General features: G+C 49.2%; 1 protein-coding gene and 1 pseudogene across 1 annotated transcript; one reads left to right on the forward strand and one right to left on the reverse strand.

Annotated features, from left to right (window-relative positions):
* The first annotated feature begins 296 nt into the window (after positions 1 to 296).
* Positions 297 to 5,950, forward strand: LOC130593471 (cytochrome P450 2C29-like; annotated as a pseudogene).
* A 5,940-nt stretch (positions 5,951 to 11,890) lies between these two features.
* LOC130593472 (zona pellucida sperm-binding protein 4-like) lies at positions 11,891 to 15,229 on the reverse strand. Its single transcript, XM_057398659.1, is given in 10 exon segments — positions 11,891 to 11,943; positions 12,152 to 12,282; positions 12,620 to 12,717; positions 12,900 to 13,087; positions 13,464 to 13,619; positions 14,160 to 14,204; positions 14,207 to 14,261; positions 14,340 to 14,461; positions 14,813 to 14,898; positions 15,149 to 15,229. Coding segments are annotated over 9 exon segments (909 nt in total). The 5' UTR covers positions 14,874 to 14,898; positions 15,149 to 15,229.
* Positions 15,230 to 17,025: the final 1,796 nt, after the last annotated feature.

Below are 17,025 nucleotides of genomic sequence, written 5' to 3' on the forward strand. Positions count from 1 at the left end.
ACAGTCAATACCAAAGAACAGAAAATCCAAATGGCATTGAAGAACTTGGAAGATGTTCTCGCAACAGTGAATTTCTGCGAGCACCCCAGTAGAAAAGTGCACTCCTATGCGTGACCTCTTTAATGATAAACTTCAGATGAAACAAAAGAAGTTTTAGCAGCACATTACAAATTTCTTAACCACTCTTGGCTGCTGCAGTTATTTGAGATAAACCTGCTATTGAACCAACATAGCCCTTCTGTATATAAATTTGGGCTCCGGCAGCAGAGTCACTCCCTCCTGAGCTGCAGAAGCAAATGGAGCTCCTGGGAGCAGCCACTATTGTCCTTCTAGTTGCATTGCTTGCCTGCTTTCTGTTGCAGCATGGAGAGGAAGTCTGGAAAGGGAAAGATGCCCCCAGGACCAATTCCCCTTCCCATCCTAGGTAACGTGCTGCAGGTGAAACCAAAGAACATGGCTAAAACCCTCCAGAAGGTAAAGCTACTTTCTTCTCTCTTACGTTATTTTCTCTTACTTTATTCTATGGCTGAGAACCATGTACGACCTGTGCATGGGGACAACATGTGGCTCTAGCTTGATGAGTGGCAAGCCTAGAGGAGCAGAAAAGTGGTAGGGATCTCAGCTTCTCCCCTCACTGCTATTGCCATTGTTGTTCAGGGCCTGATAGCTGGAAACCCTCTCCACACCCAGAATTATCATGACAGGACTGATCTGGACACTGCTGGTCTGTGAGGCTGCACTACCTGCAGTGGGATGCAGCAGCAAGGCCACTTTTCAACTCCTCCTCCCTATCTGCTCATTCTCTCTTGCATTTTGACAGCTCAGTGAAGAGTATGGACCAGTGTTCACAGTGCACCTGGGCTCTGACCCAGTGGTGGTCCTGCATGGACATGATGTGGTGAAAGAAGCCTTGGTTGATCGTGCGGATGAGTTTGCTGGCAGAGGACACATGCCAATAGGAGACAGGGCTAACAATGGATTAGGTATGTTTGCTGATCAAGCTCCTTCTGAGGAGAAGGGAAGGGATGAGTATGCATTCGGCAGAGCTGGAGTTTATTATACACAAGGGAAGACTGTGGGGAGTGAACAACGGGACCCACCTGGAGAAGGGAAGGGAAGGCAGAGTGGGCTGTGATTGTTGGCTTACACATGAGCTAATGAGGATAGCAGAGAAATGAAGCTGGATTGATACCAGTGAAAGGGTAAGCAGCAGCAGCAGCCACCAGTTGCAACAAGGGAAATTACATGTTGATATGAGTGATGACTTGTTTGTTCACAGGGAGGCTGGCTATGTGGTGAAAAAAGCCAAAGCAGGCAGCTGGGCTACAGGACCTCCAGAGATATTCTCCAAACCACAGTACTGACACCACCATGTCAATGCTGTCACAGGGACAGGATTCACTGTCACCATGAGCCTCTTCATTTCACACGTAGCATGCCCAAGCCAGGTCTTTCCTCTTCCTTCTTCCTCTGCAGGGATTGTGTTTAGCAACAACGAGGAGTGGTTGCAAGCTCGGCGGTTTGCTCTCAGCGCTCTGCGCAACTTTGGAATGGGAAGAGGAGCATTGAAGAGAGAATCCAGGAGGAAATTGAGTACTTTCTGGAAGAGATTGACAAAACAAAGGGTATGGTCCATTTTTAATATAGGTTATGAGTGCAAAAAACAAAGACTGTATTAAGGGACCCATCTTTTCAGCATAGAGTTGAAGTTCCCATGTGTCTGGTCTGTGCACCAGCTATGCCCCATTACAAAGCAGTAAATAATTCCATAATCATGTACTGTTCTTTTTGGAGGACCCTTCTGTGTCATTGAGAGACTGTGATCTGATATTTCCTCTAATAACCAGGCCTCAGGGTACCCACAGTAGTCATAAGTAGCCATAGATTTGGGTTTTTTTTTAATGGTTTGTAACTTATCTGAAATCACAGGAACACCTTTTGACCCAACCTTTATCCTGAGCTGTGCTATCTCCAATGTCATATGCTCCATCGTCTTTGGGAAACGATATGACTATAAAGACAAGAAGTTCCTGGCCCTGATGAACAACATGAACAACATCTTTGAGATGATGAATTCTCTCTGGGGACAGGTACATTCAATAGCCATTTCACAGTGTCAATATTCTCCCAGGGGAGCAGGAGGCCTCCTCCCAATGAAGTTGCATTTCAGTCTTCTAACTAGGACTCCATCAATGCCCTGCTGCACAAGTGGGAATTCATTCAAGAGCAAGAAGCATCCTCACCAATGGAGTTGGCTTTGCCAGCTAAGTGCAGCTTCCCCTAGTCCTGAACATCCTTCTTTTCCACCTTTGAGATTTCTACTGCTACTAAGCAAGACCCTACCATGCTGTCAGACTGCCCAGCCTCATACTTGTGCCCAGCTTCATACTTGCGCCAAGCCTTCTGCTTGGCACAGTTGAGAGGGGTTGTGGCCTTTCTAGGCTTTTTGCTAATATCAAAGAAAAGAGCAATGATCATGCTATGGACCTTCCTGTTTCTTTCTTTTCAGCTCTACCAGATGTTCTCAAACATTTTGGTTTACTTGCCTGGCCCACACAACAACATATTCAAAGAATTTGATTCTCTAAAAGCCTTTGTGTCAGAGGAAGTGAAAATACACCAAGCCTCCCTAGATCCCACTTCCCCTCGGGATTTCATTGACCTCTTCCTCAACAAAATGCAGGAGGTAAGGAGACAGCATAGAGCCCCAGCTCAGCCCCAAATACACCTACACTGAACCCCTTCCTCTCCTAACACAGGCATTAGGATGACCCCTTCCCAGGCAGCTGCGCTGAGCTGTGGGAAGACACCAAACCTCAGATACTAACTCTGCTAGAGCTTACAGCTCTGGGTCTACACACTCACCAGCCACTTCCTGTAGCTGCTTGGACATCAAGACCTTCATCTGCTCTCACCAAAACACAGGGACATTTGCAGTCTGGTCTTGCAGTTCTTTCATTAGAAACTAGCCAACTGGCAGCTGGCATAGCAAGTGAAAAGAGGCAGCTACATAGCATTTGGTCAACAGCTTGAAAGAAGATTGCTGTGGGGTTGAGCTTACTGCATAAAGACAGCATTATAATGCCCCAGATGGCTGCTGCACCTTAGCGGAGAAATGCAGCAGCTCTGGGTGAAAAGGCAGGCCTGGGATGACACAAGAGAGGGCCACTTTTCTTATCTCAGCTGGAGCAACATCCCAGCTTTTTCTCTAGGAGAAAGACTGTCCCAGTTCCACTTTCCACATGAAGAACCTGATAACCACCACCTTCGACTTGTTCATTGCTGCAACTGAGACAACTAGCACCACCATAAGATACGGGCTTCTGCTTCTTCTTAAACACCCGAAGATACAAGGTACCAGTCTGTGACCTCTTCCTCTTTAGCTGTTCACCTGGGCTGGGCACGTGTCCAACACCACAACTTTTCTCCTCCCTTTCTCATATTTTATCCAAATGGGCAAAGTCCCTGCACCATTTTTCCCCAGGGTGGTCATTAGAGATCCCTCAGCTTCACTGACATCATCATCAGCTACACTCTCCTCACGGCCCGGACCTGAGTGTGTCCACATCTTTGTCTTCCAGTACTCCTATTTAACCAAGTCACTAGGAAGACATTCTTTGCAGGGGCTGCAGTGGAGGTGTGTTCTAGTTGACACCAAAACCAGCATCACTGCTCCTGTCACCTGTGTTCTTTGGACAGCTTAGGGCAACCTGTTTAGGTAGGTTTGGTTTTCTTTACCCATTTTATGGTTTGTGCCTCTCATGACAGAGAAAGTTCAAGAAGAGATTGACCAGGTCATAGGACGATCACGAAGACCTTGTGTGGCTGACAGGACCCAGATGCCCTACACAGATGCAGTGGCCCATGAAATCCAGCGCTTCATCTCCCTCATCCCCATGGGCCTCCCTCACACTGTGACTAAAGACACACGCTTCAGAGAGTACGTCATTCCAAAGGTTAGTAGGCAAAGTGTGGAAGAGCAACTCTGCCCAACACCTTTGTTCACTTGCCCTGCAGTTTCACCTCCCTGTAGAAATACAGTGGGTTCACAAAAAACACAGAGCAGTGACTCCTCACACAAAAGGCAGCAAAGCTGTGGAACTGCTCACCACCCTCCAGGAGAGACAGTAAAGTCAGTTGGTAGTTGCTGAGCACGGAGAGCCCCTCAGCCACAAAGTGCTGGAGCCTATCCTGGCTATTCAAGGGAACAAGAAAAACCTGTTTGCCCTGTGCTCACACACTGCTTGAGGCAGTCACTACTGGCTACTGCCAGAGGCAGGACTAGAGCAACCCAAGACCTGGCCTGGCTGGCTACGGCAATGCTCATTGCTCTTCTGGGTGGCCGTGGGAAACAGTAGCATGTGGCAGTTGACATCTTGATTTTCAGCTATCTTGTACAATCAAAACGCAGGACCCAGGGATCTGCTTAGCTTCCACCTCTTGTGTCATCACTGCTGGATTGTTTATTTCTCCCTGCCCATGATCCACACAAAAACCCCACAAATGGTCCGGAAGAGAGAAAGAAGAGGATCCTGTCAGGAGAAATTTATCAGGAGAATGTAACAGTGCTTTATTTCCACAACCTTGTGTGCTTTTGCTTTTGGGATCTTGCAGGAAAGAAGGAACATGATGCATCTATAAGTTCATTATTGCGAAACACTAAGAAGAAGAGTTAGATAAGGCGTCCCCAGATGACTAGAGCAGAGTGAGGATAAATGATGTGAAAGTGAGAGGAAGTGCTCAGGAAGAGAAGCCAACTGTCCCTTTTGTGACATCTAGCAGGGTCTCCCTAAAGCTGCCTCCTCAAAGGAGGGGTCCCCAAAGGGAAATGAAACATGGGTAGGGCTGTGCTGGGAAGCTGAGTTTTCACTTGGCAGGCAGTCAGATTAAGTGATCCAACTAGACTCCCCTTCATGCTCTCTTCCTCTTGTGTTACCTCAGGGCACTACGATTTTTCCCATCCTCAATTCTGTCCTCCATGACAGTAAAGAGTTTCCAAACCCAAATGAGTTCAACCCTGGACATTTCTTGAATGCGAATGGCACCTTTAGGAAGAGCGAGTTCTTCATGCCCTTCTCAGCAGGTAAAGCGCAGGCTTTCTCTCTCTTCCTCTCTCTGTTGACTTCCTGCTCTGGCCAAGCATCCTGTCTTTCCCTATAACACACACTCCCTCTCCCTAGCATGGTCCTCTTGGTGCTTCCTTGGGGCTCACTGCTCTTTGGATAACTCCTCCGTATTGCTATTCTCCTTAGCTGCATTTCCCATCTTGTTTGGGGCTTCTCAAACCTCCTACTAGGAGTTGCCAATATAATGATACAAGTGGGACCCACTGACACTTTCTAAAACACCTGTCACCTTCCTGCACAGCCACCAGTCATCCTTAACCAACCCGTCTTTCTGTTCTTCCTTCACATACCCAATCAAACGGCCAAGGGTTTTTCTTCAACAAACTCTTCTCTTGCAAATGTCCTCAGTAATCCTAACGGTCATCTCACTGCTATGGGTGTATCTGGTAAATAAAGCTGTGCAACACATCTGCTTAGTACAAACTCTGGTCTAGTCAGCAGAGTGCTATTTGCTGTTTTCACTTCCAGGGAAGCGAATATGCCCTGGAGAGGGCCTGGCACGCATGGAGATATTCTTATTCATGACCACCATTTTGCAGAACTTTACCTTGAAGCCTACTGTCAACCCCCAGGAAATCAACATAATCCCAGTGCTGAGTGGGACAGGCAATGTACCTCCTGCCTACCAGCTCTGTGCTATCCCCGTTGAAAAGCAGAAAACCATTCTCTGCACTCTACCACTCCTTCTCCTGGGTAGAAAATTGACTCTGTCCCAGCTGAAACCAGGACACATGTCCCTTAATAAAAACAATTGCAGGAGCATTGGCCCACCTTTCCAAGGCCTCCAAGAAGGCAGCCCAAACACAGGTACAGACATAGAGTAGACGCCTTCAAAGCCTCCCAGAACTGCTCCATCACATCTCAGGGAGGCCTTGGGTGTCATTATAGCCTGTTGCACTGATACTCTGTCCATGGGCTCATTGAGTGCAGTGGCTGCATCAAACAGCCGATTTTCTCACAAATGGCTCTTGCCATGACATGTTTCTCCTTCAGCATGGGCCCCCCCAAACCAGCAGCGTGCTTTGCATGTGGATACCGCTGTATGTGTCTTTGTTAATGACCCAATAAAGAAAAATCTGTTTGAAAAGACTTGAGCCATAATTTTCTTTGGGTTAGGTTGGTACCTACATCTGCTGCTCCACTGCAGAGTAGGTCTGCAGTGCCTGTGGCCAGTGCCCTGTGGGAAAGGCTGTGCCTACAGGGGCAAGGCTCCTGCCTGCTTCATCTGCTGGACCCGTTGCTGCTGCCTTCAAGGACCCCCTGCCAGTCACAGCACGAGACCAGGCAGGAAGACTCGCAGTGCAGGGTAGGAAGAGGGTCCTGCAGCCTGGGGGCTTTCTGTAGCTCTATCTGCTGTTCTTGGGGCTGCCAACCCCGCTACCCACAGCTGGACAAAGTATAACTGCAGCATCCCTCCTAAAGCGGTGCGTTCAGAGGCTGAAGTTCTGTCTGCCTTCACCCTCTTGATGGGAGCCATGGCTGCTCCGGAGGCTCCTTTCATGTCTCAGACACGCTGTGGCCTAGCCTTCCCACAAGCTAGGAGTGGGAAGCCTTTGCTACGGCTCAGCCCTGTTCTTCTCCCACCAACTCCCCCTTCTGCTCCCTCCCAGGCATTTGCCAGTACAACCTCCCCTGTCACTGTGGCCACTCAGCACCCTGCCCTGAATCAAGGTGGGGCTGCTGAGGGTGTAATTTCTCTGGATGGTGTCTCTTGCCTGAATCACACTTTCACTCCACCTCCCAGCTGAAAAGCCTAGGTCTAAGGAAGAAAACACAGTAGCGAGACACCACTGCAGGTAAGGAACAGCTGAGAACTAAGGGAAGCTGCCATCATGGGGGCAAAGTTCTGCAGCTGGAGTTGCATTTTTATTCCAGTTTTCTTGGGCATTTCATTTCATCTCAGTTATGGTCTGGACTCCTTCTGTCAAATGAAGAGCCTGTCTTCATTTCACTCAGAGCCTGAAGGAACTCAGGCACCTGAGTGGTAAGGACTCCAACAAACTCTCTGGCTGCTCTTTTCTACCATCGGTATCACTGCAAGGGTTTATATGTTCTTTATTAAAACAAATTAATTTAGGGGGACAGCAAAACATCTTTCCCAGAGAGGTTGGGTGCTCCAGGGGAATCTGATTTTGCTTCCACATCTTAGAGACATCATTTCAAACAGCCCTTCCCCCATCCAAAGTCTCTTTCCCGTTTTCCATAGAATTTCATGTACGTGCAAAGAGAAAACTCTCACTGCCACCGTGTGATCCTTGGTGGATTGTGCCTGTTATTTCTGGCCCCAGCCACTATTTGGTGGGGTTTTTTCAGTGACAGGATGGATGGTTTTCATAAATGGATTCCACCACAGGTGTCTCTCTTCTGTGTTTCTGCATCCTCATGGGCTCTGGTTGTGTCTGGATCTCCAGTTTGCAGTGTCTGTCTTGATCTTCATTTACATATGTATTTGTTGCTCCCTGCACCATGGTCATATAAAAGTCAGAATTTCTATGATGATTGTCACAAGGTAGTCAGAGACCTTGTGAGTGCTGCAGAGAATACAGTACGCAAGAATTTCCACCTCCCTTTGGAAACGTTTAGCAGTATTTTGAAGAACTATCACACTTGTTCACATCTTGGGTTCTTCCCTCCTTCGCCCTCCATTTTTGCTCATGCAGAACACAGCTATAATGCCTGCGCGTTCTAAACCAACCGCAAACCACTGTTGGCCTCTTATTTGGGATTTCATCAAATGGACAGACATGCAACCAGAAATAGCAGTCATGTAGGAGCCCCAGGCAAGCATGGGGAAAGAGATCACCATGAGCTCTGTACTAGTTTAGGGCTACTCTTAAAGCCAGTCCTGCATTTGGTAAGTTGCTCAGCAGTACGCGTATTATGTTGCGAATCCGTTAAAAGATGACTTAAACTGGCTGATGCACTGGTAAGATCTCTACTTGTGCTGGAGGAAAAAGCAGTGGGTCGTAGCAGTGGCAGACTCTACTTTGAAAGGCACAGAGGCACCCATCTGTCCGCTTGACCCAGTCTCAAGGGAGGTGTGTTGCCTACCAAGGGCACAGATCAGGTATGTTGCAGAGAGGCTGCCTGCTCTAGTAAGTCCCACTCACTATTACCCCTTTCTAGTGATCCATGCAGGTGCTAGTGATATAGATATCCTGGGGAACATAAAGGAGGACTACAGAGCCCTGGGAGAGGTGGCTGGGGGCTCTGGGGCTCAGACAGTCCTTTTGTCAAATCTCTAGGATGCAGGGGAGGACCCTAAAAAGGCTAGAAGGATTAGCCAGGTTAATAAATGGTTAAAAGGGTGGTGTCATAGTCAGGGATTTGGGTGTCCTGAACACGGGACCCAAGCTTGGAGGCCAGGTGTAGTGGGGGCTGGTGGAGCTGCTGCTAAAGAAGGGAAAGAGCAGTTTTGGTAGGAGGCTTGCCAGACTGGTCAAGGAGGCTTTAAACTAGATGTGTTGAGGGAGGGGGCATCATTCCTTCCCAACCCACCCACCCAGTTGCCAGCACCTATAATAAATGCCTGTAGCAATGTAGAGATATTCCAGCCGCTCCAGCCAATGAGCCAGCTTCAGTTGGAGCACAGCTCAGATGCCTTTATGCAAAGACCCATAGCATGGGGAACAAACAAGAGGAATTAGAGATGTGTGCATGTCTAGGAGGGGCATGATATAATAGGAATCACAGAAACATGGTGGGATGGCTCCCATGACTGGAGTGCTGGAATTGAAGGTTACAGGCTCTTTAGAAAAGACAGAACTGGCAGGCAGGGAGGAGGAGTTGCCCTTTATGTTAGGGATAGGCTGGAGAGTATGGAACTGTCTGGGGACAGGTGAGCAGTGAGAGTGCTTGTGGGTGAGGCTTAAAGGGAGAACAGCTATAGGGGACATTACTGTGGGGATCTGTTACAGACCATCTGATCAAGAGGAATCTGTGGATGAAGCACTCTATAGACAGATAGGAACAGCCTCACGCTCGCAGGCCCTTGTTCTCATGGGTGACTTCAACCACCCTGATATCTGTTGGAGCGATGGTACAGCCCAGCACAAGCAATCCAGGAGGTTCCTCGGTTGTGTGGAATACAATTTCCTTCTGCAAATAATAGAGGAGCTGACAAGGAGAGGTGCCATGCTTGACCTTGTGCTCACCAACAGGGAAGGGCTGGTTGGAAATGTGACGCTCCAGGGCAATGCTGGTGGTAGCGATCATGAGATGGTCGAGTTTGAAATCCTTGAGACAGTGAGAAGAGCATGCAGCAAGCTCACTGCCGTGGACTTCAAGAGAGCAGACTCTGGCCTCTTCAGGAACCTGCTTAGTAGAGGTTCCATAGGATATAGCCCTAGAGGGCAGGGGGACCCAAGACTTTTGGTTGATATTCAAGGATCACCTGCTACAAGCTCAGGAGTGTTGCATCCCAACTAGAAGAAAGTGCAGCAGGAGGGCCAGGAGACGTCCTTGGATGGATAAGGAGCTGCTGAAGAAAGTTTGAAGGAAAAAAGAGGCTTATAAAAGGTGGAAGCAAGGACAGGAAGCCTGGGAAGAACACAGAAATGTTGTCCAGTAAGCTAGGGGCCAGGTTAGGAAAGCTAAGGCCCAGTTAGAATTAAACTTGGTTAGGGATGTTAAGGATAACAGGAAGGGATTCTATAGGTACGTTGTGAATAAAAGACAGACTAGGGACAACATAGGCCTCCTCTGAAAGCAATCAGGAGAAATGGCTACCCTGGATTTGGAGAAGGCTGAGGTTCTGAATGACTTCTTTGCCTCGGTCTTCACTGGAAAAGGCTCTGACCACACCACCCAAGTCCTGGAAGGCAGACACAGGGACTGTGAGAATGAAGATCTTGGGCCACTGTAGGAGAGGATCTGGTTCGAGACCGTCTTAAGAACCTGAATATACACAAGTCCCATGGTGAAATCCATCTGCGGGTCCTGAAGGAGCTGGTGAATCAAGTTGCTAAGCCGCTGCCCATCATATTTGAAAAATTGTGGCAGTCAGGTGAAGTTCCTGATGACTGGAAAAAGGGAAATATAACCCCCATTTTCAAGAAAGGGAAAATGGATGACCCAGGGAATTACAGACCAGTCAGTCTCACCTCTGTGCCTGGCAAAATCTTGGAGCAGATTCTCCTGGAAGGCATGCTAAGGCACATGAAAAAAATCAACAAGGTGCTTGGTGACAGCCAGCATGGCTTCATTAAGGGGAAATCCTGCCTGACCAATTTGGTGACCTTCTATGATGGGGCTATGGAACTGATGGATGGGGGTAGAGCAGTTGATGTCATCTACCTGGACTTGTGCAAAGCATTTGACACTGTCCCACACAACATCCTTGTCTCTAAATTGGAGAGACATCAATTTGATGGATGGACCACTCAGTGGATAAAGAACTGGCTGGATGGGCACACATAAAGAGTTGTGGTCAATGGCTCAATGTCTGGCTGGAGACCAGTAACGAGTGGTGTCCCGCAGGGATCAGTGTTGGGACTGGTCTTGTTTAACATCTTTATTGCTCACATGGACAGTGGGATTAGAGTGCGCCCTCAGCAAGTTTGCCGATGACACCAAGCTCTGTGGTTTGGTTGATACGCTGGAGGGAAGGAATGCCATCCAGAGGGACCTTGACGTGCTTGTGAGGTGGGCTGATGCCAACCTCATGAAGTTTAACCATGACAAGTGCAAGGTCCTACAGCTGGGTCGGAGCAATCCCAGGCACAGCTACAGGTTGGGCAGAGAAGAGATTCAGAGCAGCCCTGTGGAGAAGGACTTTGGGGTGTTCGTCAATGAGAAAACGAACATGGGCCGGCAGCGTGCACTTCCAGCCCAGAAAGCCGACCATATCCTGCATCTATCTGTCTATAGAGTGCTTCATCCACAGATTCCTCTTGATCAGATGGTCTGTAACAGATCCCCACAGTAATGTCCCCTATAGCTGCTCTCCCTTTAAGCCTCACCCACAAGCACTCTCACTGCTCACCTGTCCCCAGACAGTTCCATACTCTCCAGCCTGTCCCTAACATAAAGGGCAACTCCTCCTCCCTGCCTGCCAGTTCTGTCTTTTCTAAAGAGCCTGTAACCTTCCATTCCAACACTCCAGTCATAGGAGCCATCCCACCATGTTTCTGTGATGCCTGTTATATCATACCCCCCCCAGACATGCACACATCTCTAATTCCTCTTGTTTGTTCCCCATGCTATGGGCATTTGTATAGAGGCGTCTGAGCCGAGCTCCAACTGAAGCTGGCTCATTGGCTGGAGCGGCTGGGATATCTCTACATTGTTCCGAGCAGTTATTATAGGTGCTGGCAACTGATTCGGTGTGTTGGGATGGAATGATGCCCCCTCCCCCAACACATCTAGTTTAAAGCCTCCTTGACCAGTCTGGCAAGCCTCCTACCAAAACTGCTCTTTCAGAGCAGCTCCACCAGCCCCCACTAGACCCGGCCTCCAAGCTTGGGTCCTGTGTTCAGGACACCCAAATCCCTGACTATGACACCACCCTTTTAACCAGTTATTAACCTGGCTAATCCGAACTGCCGCGCTCCCTGGGCAGGTATTTACCCAGTCAGGGTTGGTGCCACTGCCTCAGGCTCCGCCCCCTGTGAGTCAGCTGTTAGGGTCAGCTGAGCTGCCGGCTCCCGGGCAGGTCCTGTCGAGGACTTGAGGCTCCCTCGGTGGCTCTTGTGGCTCTGAATTGAGGCTCGTGGACACTGATCTCCCCCCGGCTCCGGTGTTGAAGGTGTCCTCTCTCAAGCTATTCACCTCATCAATTCATAGTCACTGTCAGCATCGTAGGAAGTATAGCTTCCATCTGGGATAGAAGAAAACCAACAGCCATTTTAGAGCAGGAACAAACAGAAAGAGAGCCCGAGAGCATCCTTTATAGCCATGGCAATAAGTTCCCACCAAGGCAGGGAAGAAGCAGTGCTGGATTCACCCATCAAATACTCCTTTAATTCTCAGCAGAGATCAGAGCTCTGCACCAGGACGCTCGAACAAGTCCTGCAAATCTATCCTACCTGAGGCAACACGCAGCTCCAAGGACAGAGGACCTGGCTGGGACACAGCAAGGAGTGGTGGCAATGTGAAGACTTGAACACTCAAGGGAATGAAGCTCCCAATGGTGGAGTAACTACAGCGGACATGTAACCTGGTAGGACAGGAAAGCCCCAAATGAATCGGATAAAGGTCACTCTGATATCTCCTTTCTCCAAGATGACAAAGAAATAGTTGCTTTAATTAGTCATGTCCCCAGTCTTTCATCCCACATTTCCTTTTAACGCATACTCTGAATTCTTTTCAGAGTTCAGATTTGAGCCTGTGCAGCTTCACTGATCAGCATCAGCTTTATTCTTGCCAACTAGAGACATACCAGACCTTAGCCTACTCTATTGCCCTGTTGTGAATTCAGAGCTAAAGACAAGATGAAGTTTCTCTGGTGACACTGAACACAGCGGCATTCAGCAATACAAGCCCCAGAGTATTACCTGAAAGTGCTATCCCTAGTGACAGAGCCAAGCCTCCCGGTCTTCACATCCCTGGATGCCACCAACACATTCTCATATATGACCTGGTCTCCAGTCACCTGGAAGGACAGACCCGGCACTGTCACTGCAGTAAAGTCAAGCTGGATTAAGGCTGGGCTGAAGAACAGCATTTGGCCTCCGGAAGTCTACAAGGTGCCCACTAAGTAGCTAAAGCCACACCAGGCTATTCCAGGTCTGCAAGCTCCTGCTATTCTAGCCTGGTGAGGGCCGTAGCTCTTACCTGAAAAGTGGTGCCACAGGCAGGGAGCGGGAAGTGGTACACAACAAATGCATTGTTTTTCACAACAGGCACACAGCCAGTACTGTGTCCACTGGCCAGTTGCACAGAGTTCAGGATAACAGGTGGCAGGGTCGCATCCCGAGAGACAGCAATGGAAAAATGGCCATCTGGTGTGCAACGAGCCGTCACTGGAGGAAAAGGTACAACCAGTCTTGAGCTCAGGGAGAAGCGGGATGGAAAGGAGGCTCAAACATCACAGCAAGGACAAGGCCAGCAAGTCCTGCAGGTTCTCCTGCCTGTCACCCCCAAAGCAAGTGCAAAGTACAGCAAGACAAGCTTAACCAGCTCCAAGACTAACACCAAACCTGGCCATAAGCCAGGCTATGTTGCAATACACATGAAAGAGCTGGGTGCTTCAATAGGACAGAGTATTCTTGACAGCCAAAAACATAGCCCTAAGCCACCTGCAGAACCGGTACACACTAATCCTGCTCTGCCAGGGAAGTGAGGAATCCCAGTCTGCAGCTCCTCCAGGAAGAGGGGAGAGCAGTTGTTCACACTTACCTGTGTTACCAAAGTAACAAGGCATCACCCTATCCCTAGGGTCATAGCAGCAGCCTCGCACTTCACAGTCTCCTTGGCTGACAGGCGAGGAGGCACACAGCAGTCGGTCTTGGCTGAGTACAGCCGAGCAGACACTGCTGCTTGGAGCATCCAGGGCTGGAAGAAACAGCAGGAGTTTGTAGCTATAAAGCTCAGGAGCGAGGGACAAAGTCACAGAGGACACTGGAGGAAGGTATCATGGTGATGCAGCATACAAGTCAAAGGAAGCTGGACTCTGGTGAGGATCAAACACATGCCTGGAGCTGGCATGGAAGCCTGCTCAGAAAAGGCCTGTATTTCCCTGGGGCCTTGTCAAGGAGACTGCGCTGCATGGTATCTGCCAAGGTAAAGTGCTCCGGTAGATAGGAAAATCATTGTATCTAGTCTCTGGCTCAATCCCTGAGTTTACAGGGACTTACACTCAAACCGGGGCTAGGAAACACAAGGCACATTCAGCTGCTAGGCTGGCAAAGGAGAAACAAGTCCCCAGCAAGCTAGGGGCTCCTGCATCTAAACCGTTCTCCAGGGAGTCTCTTCTGCCCAACAGCAAGTCCCCTTTCCCAACCCACTAACCGACTAGGAACATCCATCTGAAAGGAAGGGTACCCACTGACACAGATACAAGCAGAGTTTCCCAAGGGGCTGCCAGAATCTTACCAGGAAGGTCCACAGGGCACCTGAGCAGCTTCTCTTCATGAAGAACTTTTGTCCAGCAGCATCAGTTTCTTCAAGCCCGACCAGCATGAGATAATGGCCATCCTGCAGGAGAGCCACACCAGTCAGGGCAGCCAGAGCAGCAGCAGTCACAGTGCCAGCAGAACTCCTGAGGTTGCTTACCCATTCAAAGACATAACAGCCAGTATAGGAGACCATTACTGTCCGGGAGCCATCTGAAGTCCCAAATACCAAGAGCCCACACTCCGAGTCATTCTGCAAAGCATGTGCCTTCCCCTCAATATCTAGGGAGAGAGAGGACAGCAGCAGGGGCTTCAGCATCCTACATTGAATATAGAGTTCACTACAATCCTATTTTTCCATAGGCAATAAAACCCTAGCCAGTACTGGGGTCTGAACCAGCAGAGGCCCTTGGGAAAGCCCAGCAGCCAAGACTGGCTAGAGCCAAGCACAGCACTCCACCACAACCCTTGACTGGTGGGTCAGCTAACAGCCCCCTGGCTACACGAGATACATTGAAGCTGCTAGGCAACGCTTCACATTAAAACCTTCCTCCTTCTCCTCATTCCAGGCATACCTGTGCACTGTACAAAGACACAGCAGCAAGAAAGCCTCCTGACAGAATCCTCACTTACCCCAAGCAGTCAACATAAAGGTAGCATTCCCTTCCCAGCCTGGAGATAAGGTGAGCTGCATGCTTTCTTGACCACAAGCCAGCAGACTGGGATCAGAAAACCACCACCCTGAGCTCCCATAACCAAAGCCAGGAGACCAAAAAACCCCAAGAAGAGCATAGCTCCAAATGCAGTCCTAGACTGTCCTACAACACCCATCCTGCTCTCTTGCTAAGGGCCACAAAGCAGCTGCTCTTAGCCTAGCCCTTTTATATCTTGGAGCCAGCTGGGATCAGAAATCCATTGAGTGTCCAGGTGGACCCAGACCAACAATTTAACACCTTCCATTGCCCTCACCTGGCTCTGAGCCCACCACAGTCTGTTTGCACCCTTTGAAGAAAACCACAGGGCAGGAACTGAGCTTGTGTCAGGAGCCGTATCTGTCTTCGCCTCACTAAGCTAAGAGAAGCTCCTCTGTGCCATTTGCTGTAGAGCTCCAGGAGGATCTTCAAACCCTGTTTTCTGACCCTGAGTTCTTCCCACCACTGGTTCATCCAGGATATCTGCCTGCTTGCCCCTGTGTAGCCTGCTGCTGCTCTAAGTGCTCATTACATCGCATTAGTGCAAGAAGCTGAATGACAATGCTCTTTTGCTCTTTTAAAGGCGCCACTGCTTCAAACGCCGACACAGGGTGCTCACATATAAACACAGAAACAGCCCTCCATGTGAAATCTGTGGAAAACCACGATGCTCAGGAGACTTTGCACACCTAAAAGGAGGTGACTCCCGTTAAGCACTCCTGCCTGTGGACTACACCTGCATTTGTAGTGTGGTTGTATGGGGTAGCAGCAAGACTCTTCCAGGCCTGGCTGCAAGGTGGCAGGGCCATCCGCTGTGTGGAACCCTCACAAGCTGGCAGGAGGAGCCCTGATGGGCCTGAAATACAGACAATGGGAGCCTCCGTGACCCCAGAGAAAGCCCTTCCTGCCAACAGCCACTGCCTGCAGTAACTGCAATGTGTCTCATGTAGAGCCTTCTCCCATGCCACACATCAGGCTACAGCAACCACACAGAGTAAAAGCCTTATTGTCCATCTTCCATACAGATGTTTCTGCATTCATGCAATGGAGGTGTGCATGTCTTTACATTGTTGTAGGGGTGATGCACACATACTTTGTGCATGCTTTTTTATGCCCTACTTTTTGCAGTGGGAGCACTGGCCTAGCCTGTGCCACCATGTTCTTTTGTAATCTGCTTATTCCTTTGGGGCTAGATCATCACACACTTCCCAGAAGAGTGTGTGGGTTAGGTGAGTAGGATGTCTAATCTTGACCCGTAATAATGTACTCCCATTGCTATCCAACCGCACTTCTGCTCTCAGCAGACCCTCCTGCTCCTTGATGTTTGCACAGCACCACGCAGCAGGCAGCATGATTGCCTCTCCAGCCAGCCCTCATCAGCAGGCACGGGTAGTAACTGAGTCTAAGGGAAGTGCTTCCTCTGCTCTCCCACCTTAGCCTACAGCCCATCTTTCCTCTACAGCTCTACAGGATGCCGTGATCCCATCTAGGTGAAGAACATTCCTGTGCCTACCGTGGACACCGCTTATTTCACGCACCAACCAGAAAGGCTGTTCCACAAAGAACAAGACCTTTTCAGCTGCTCGGCACCGCAGAGGCTGGTACACATGGATCTCAAAAGGCTGCCTGTAGGGCTGTTGTTTGAGCAGTGCTCATGAACCAGATGTGCTCCTGCCTGTGCCCTGCCAAGGCACTGACCAGCCACGGTGGAGAGGCACCTAGGAAAAACGTTTGGACTTTGTCAGGGAGGGAAACTTCACCTCTGTACAAGCTGAGCATTGTTCCAAGTCATCCTGCCTCATCTCAGAGCTACTGTATGACTGCTGAATGCTTCATTTGACTGCAACACTTGCTGATAATTGGGTTAACTATAACAAATAAACAAAGTACTTTGGAGCTATTTCATTACACTTTAACACATCAATACTTTGCTTATGCTGACAGGATAAAACGCCTACACATACTTAAAGAGCAACTCTGTGAATCAACACTGAGACATGCTGTAGATCCACCAAGCAATATCTGTGCTGGCCCTTTCAAGTAAGCACCCTTTTCCTAATTTCTACACACACATTTGAAAGCCATGTTGGGTGATGTAGAGACGGGAGGCAAGTGAAATGAACCTGAAATTCACGGAAATTAAATGCTTTGTTT

This window comes from Pezoporus wallicus, unplaced genomic scaffold (assembly GCF_028554395.1).
Source record: "Pezoporus wallicus isolate ANWC-B61680 ecotype Strahan unplaced genomic scaffold, APGP_CSIRO_Pwel_v1 contig_12138, whole genome shotgun sequence".
NCBI lineage: Eukaryota > Metazoa > Chordata > Aves > Psittaciformes > Psittacidae > Pezoporus > Pezoporus wallicus.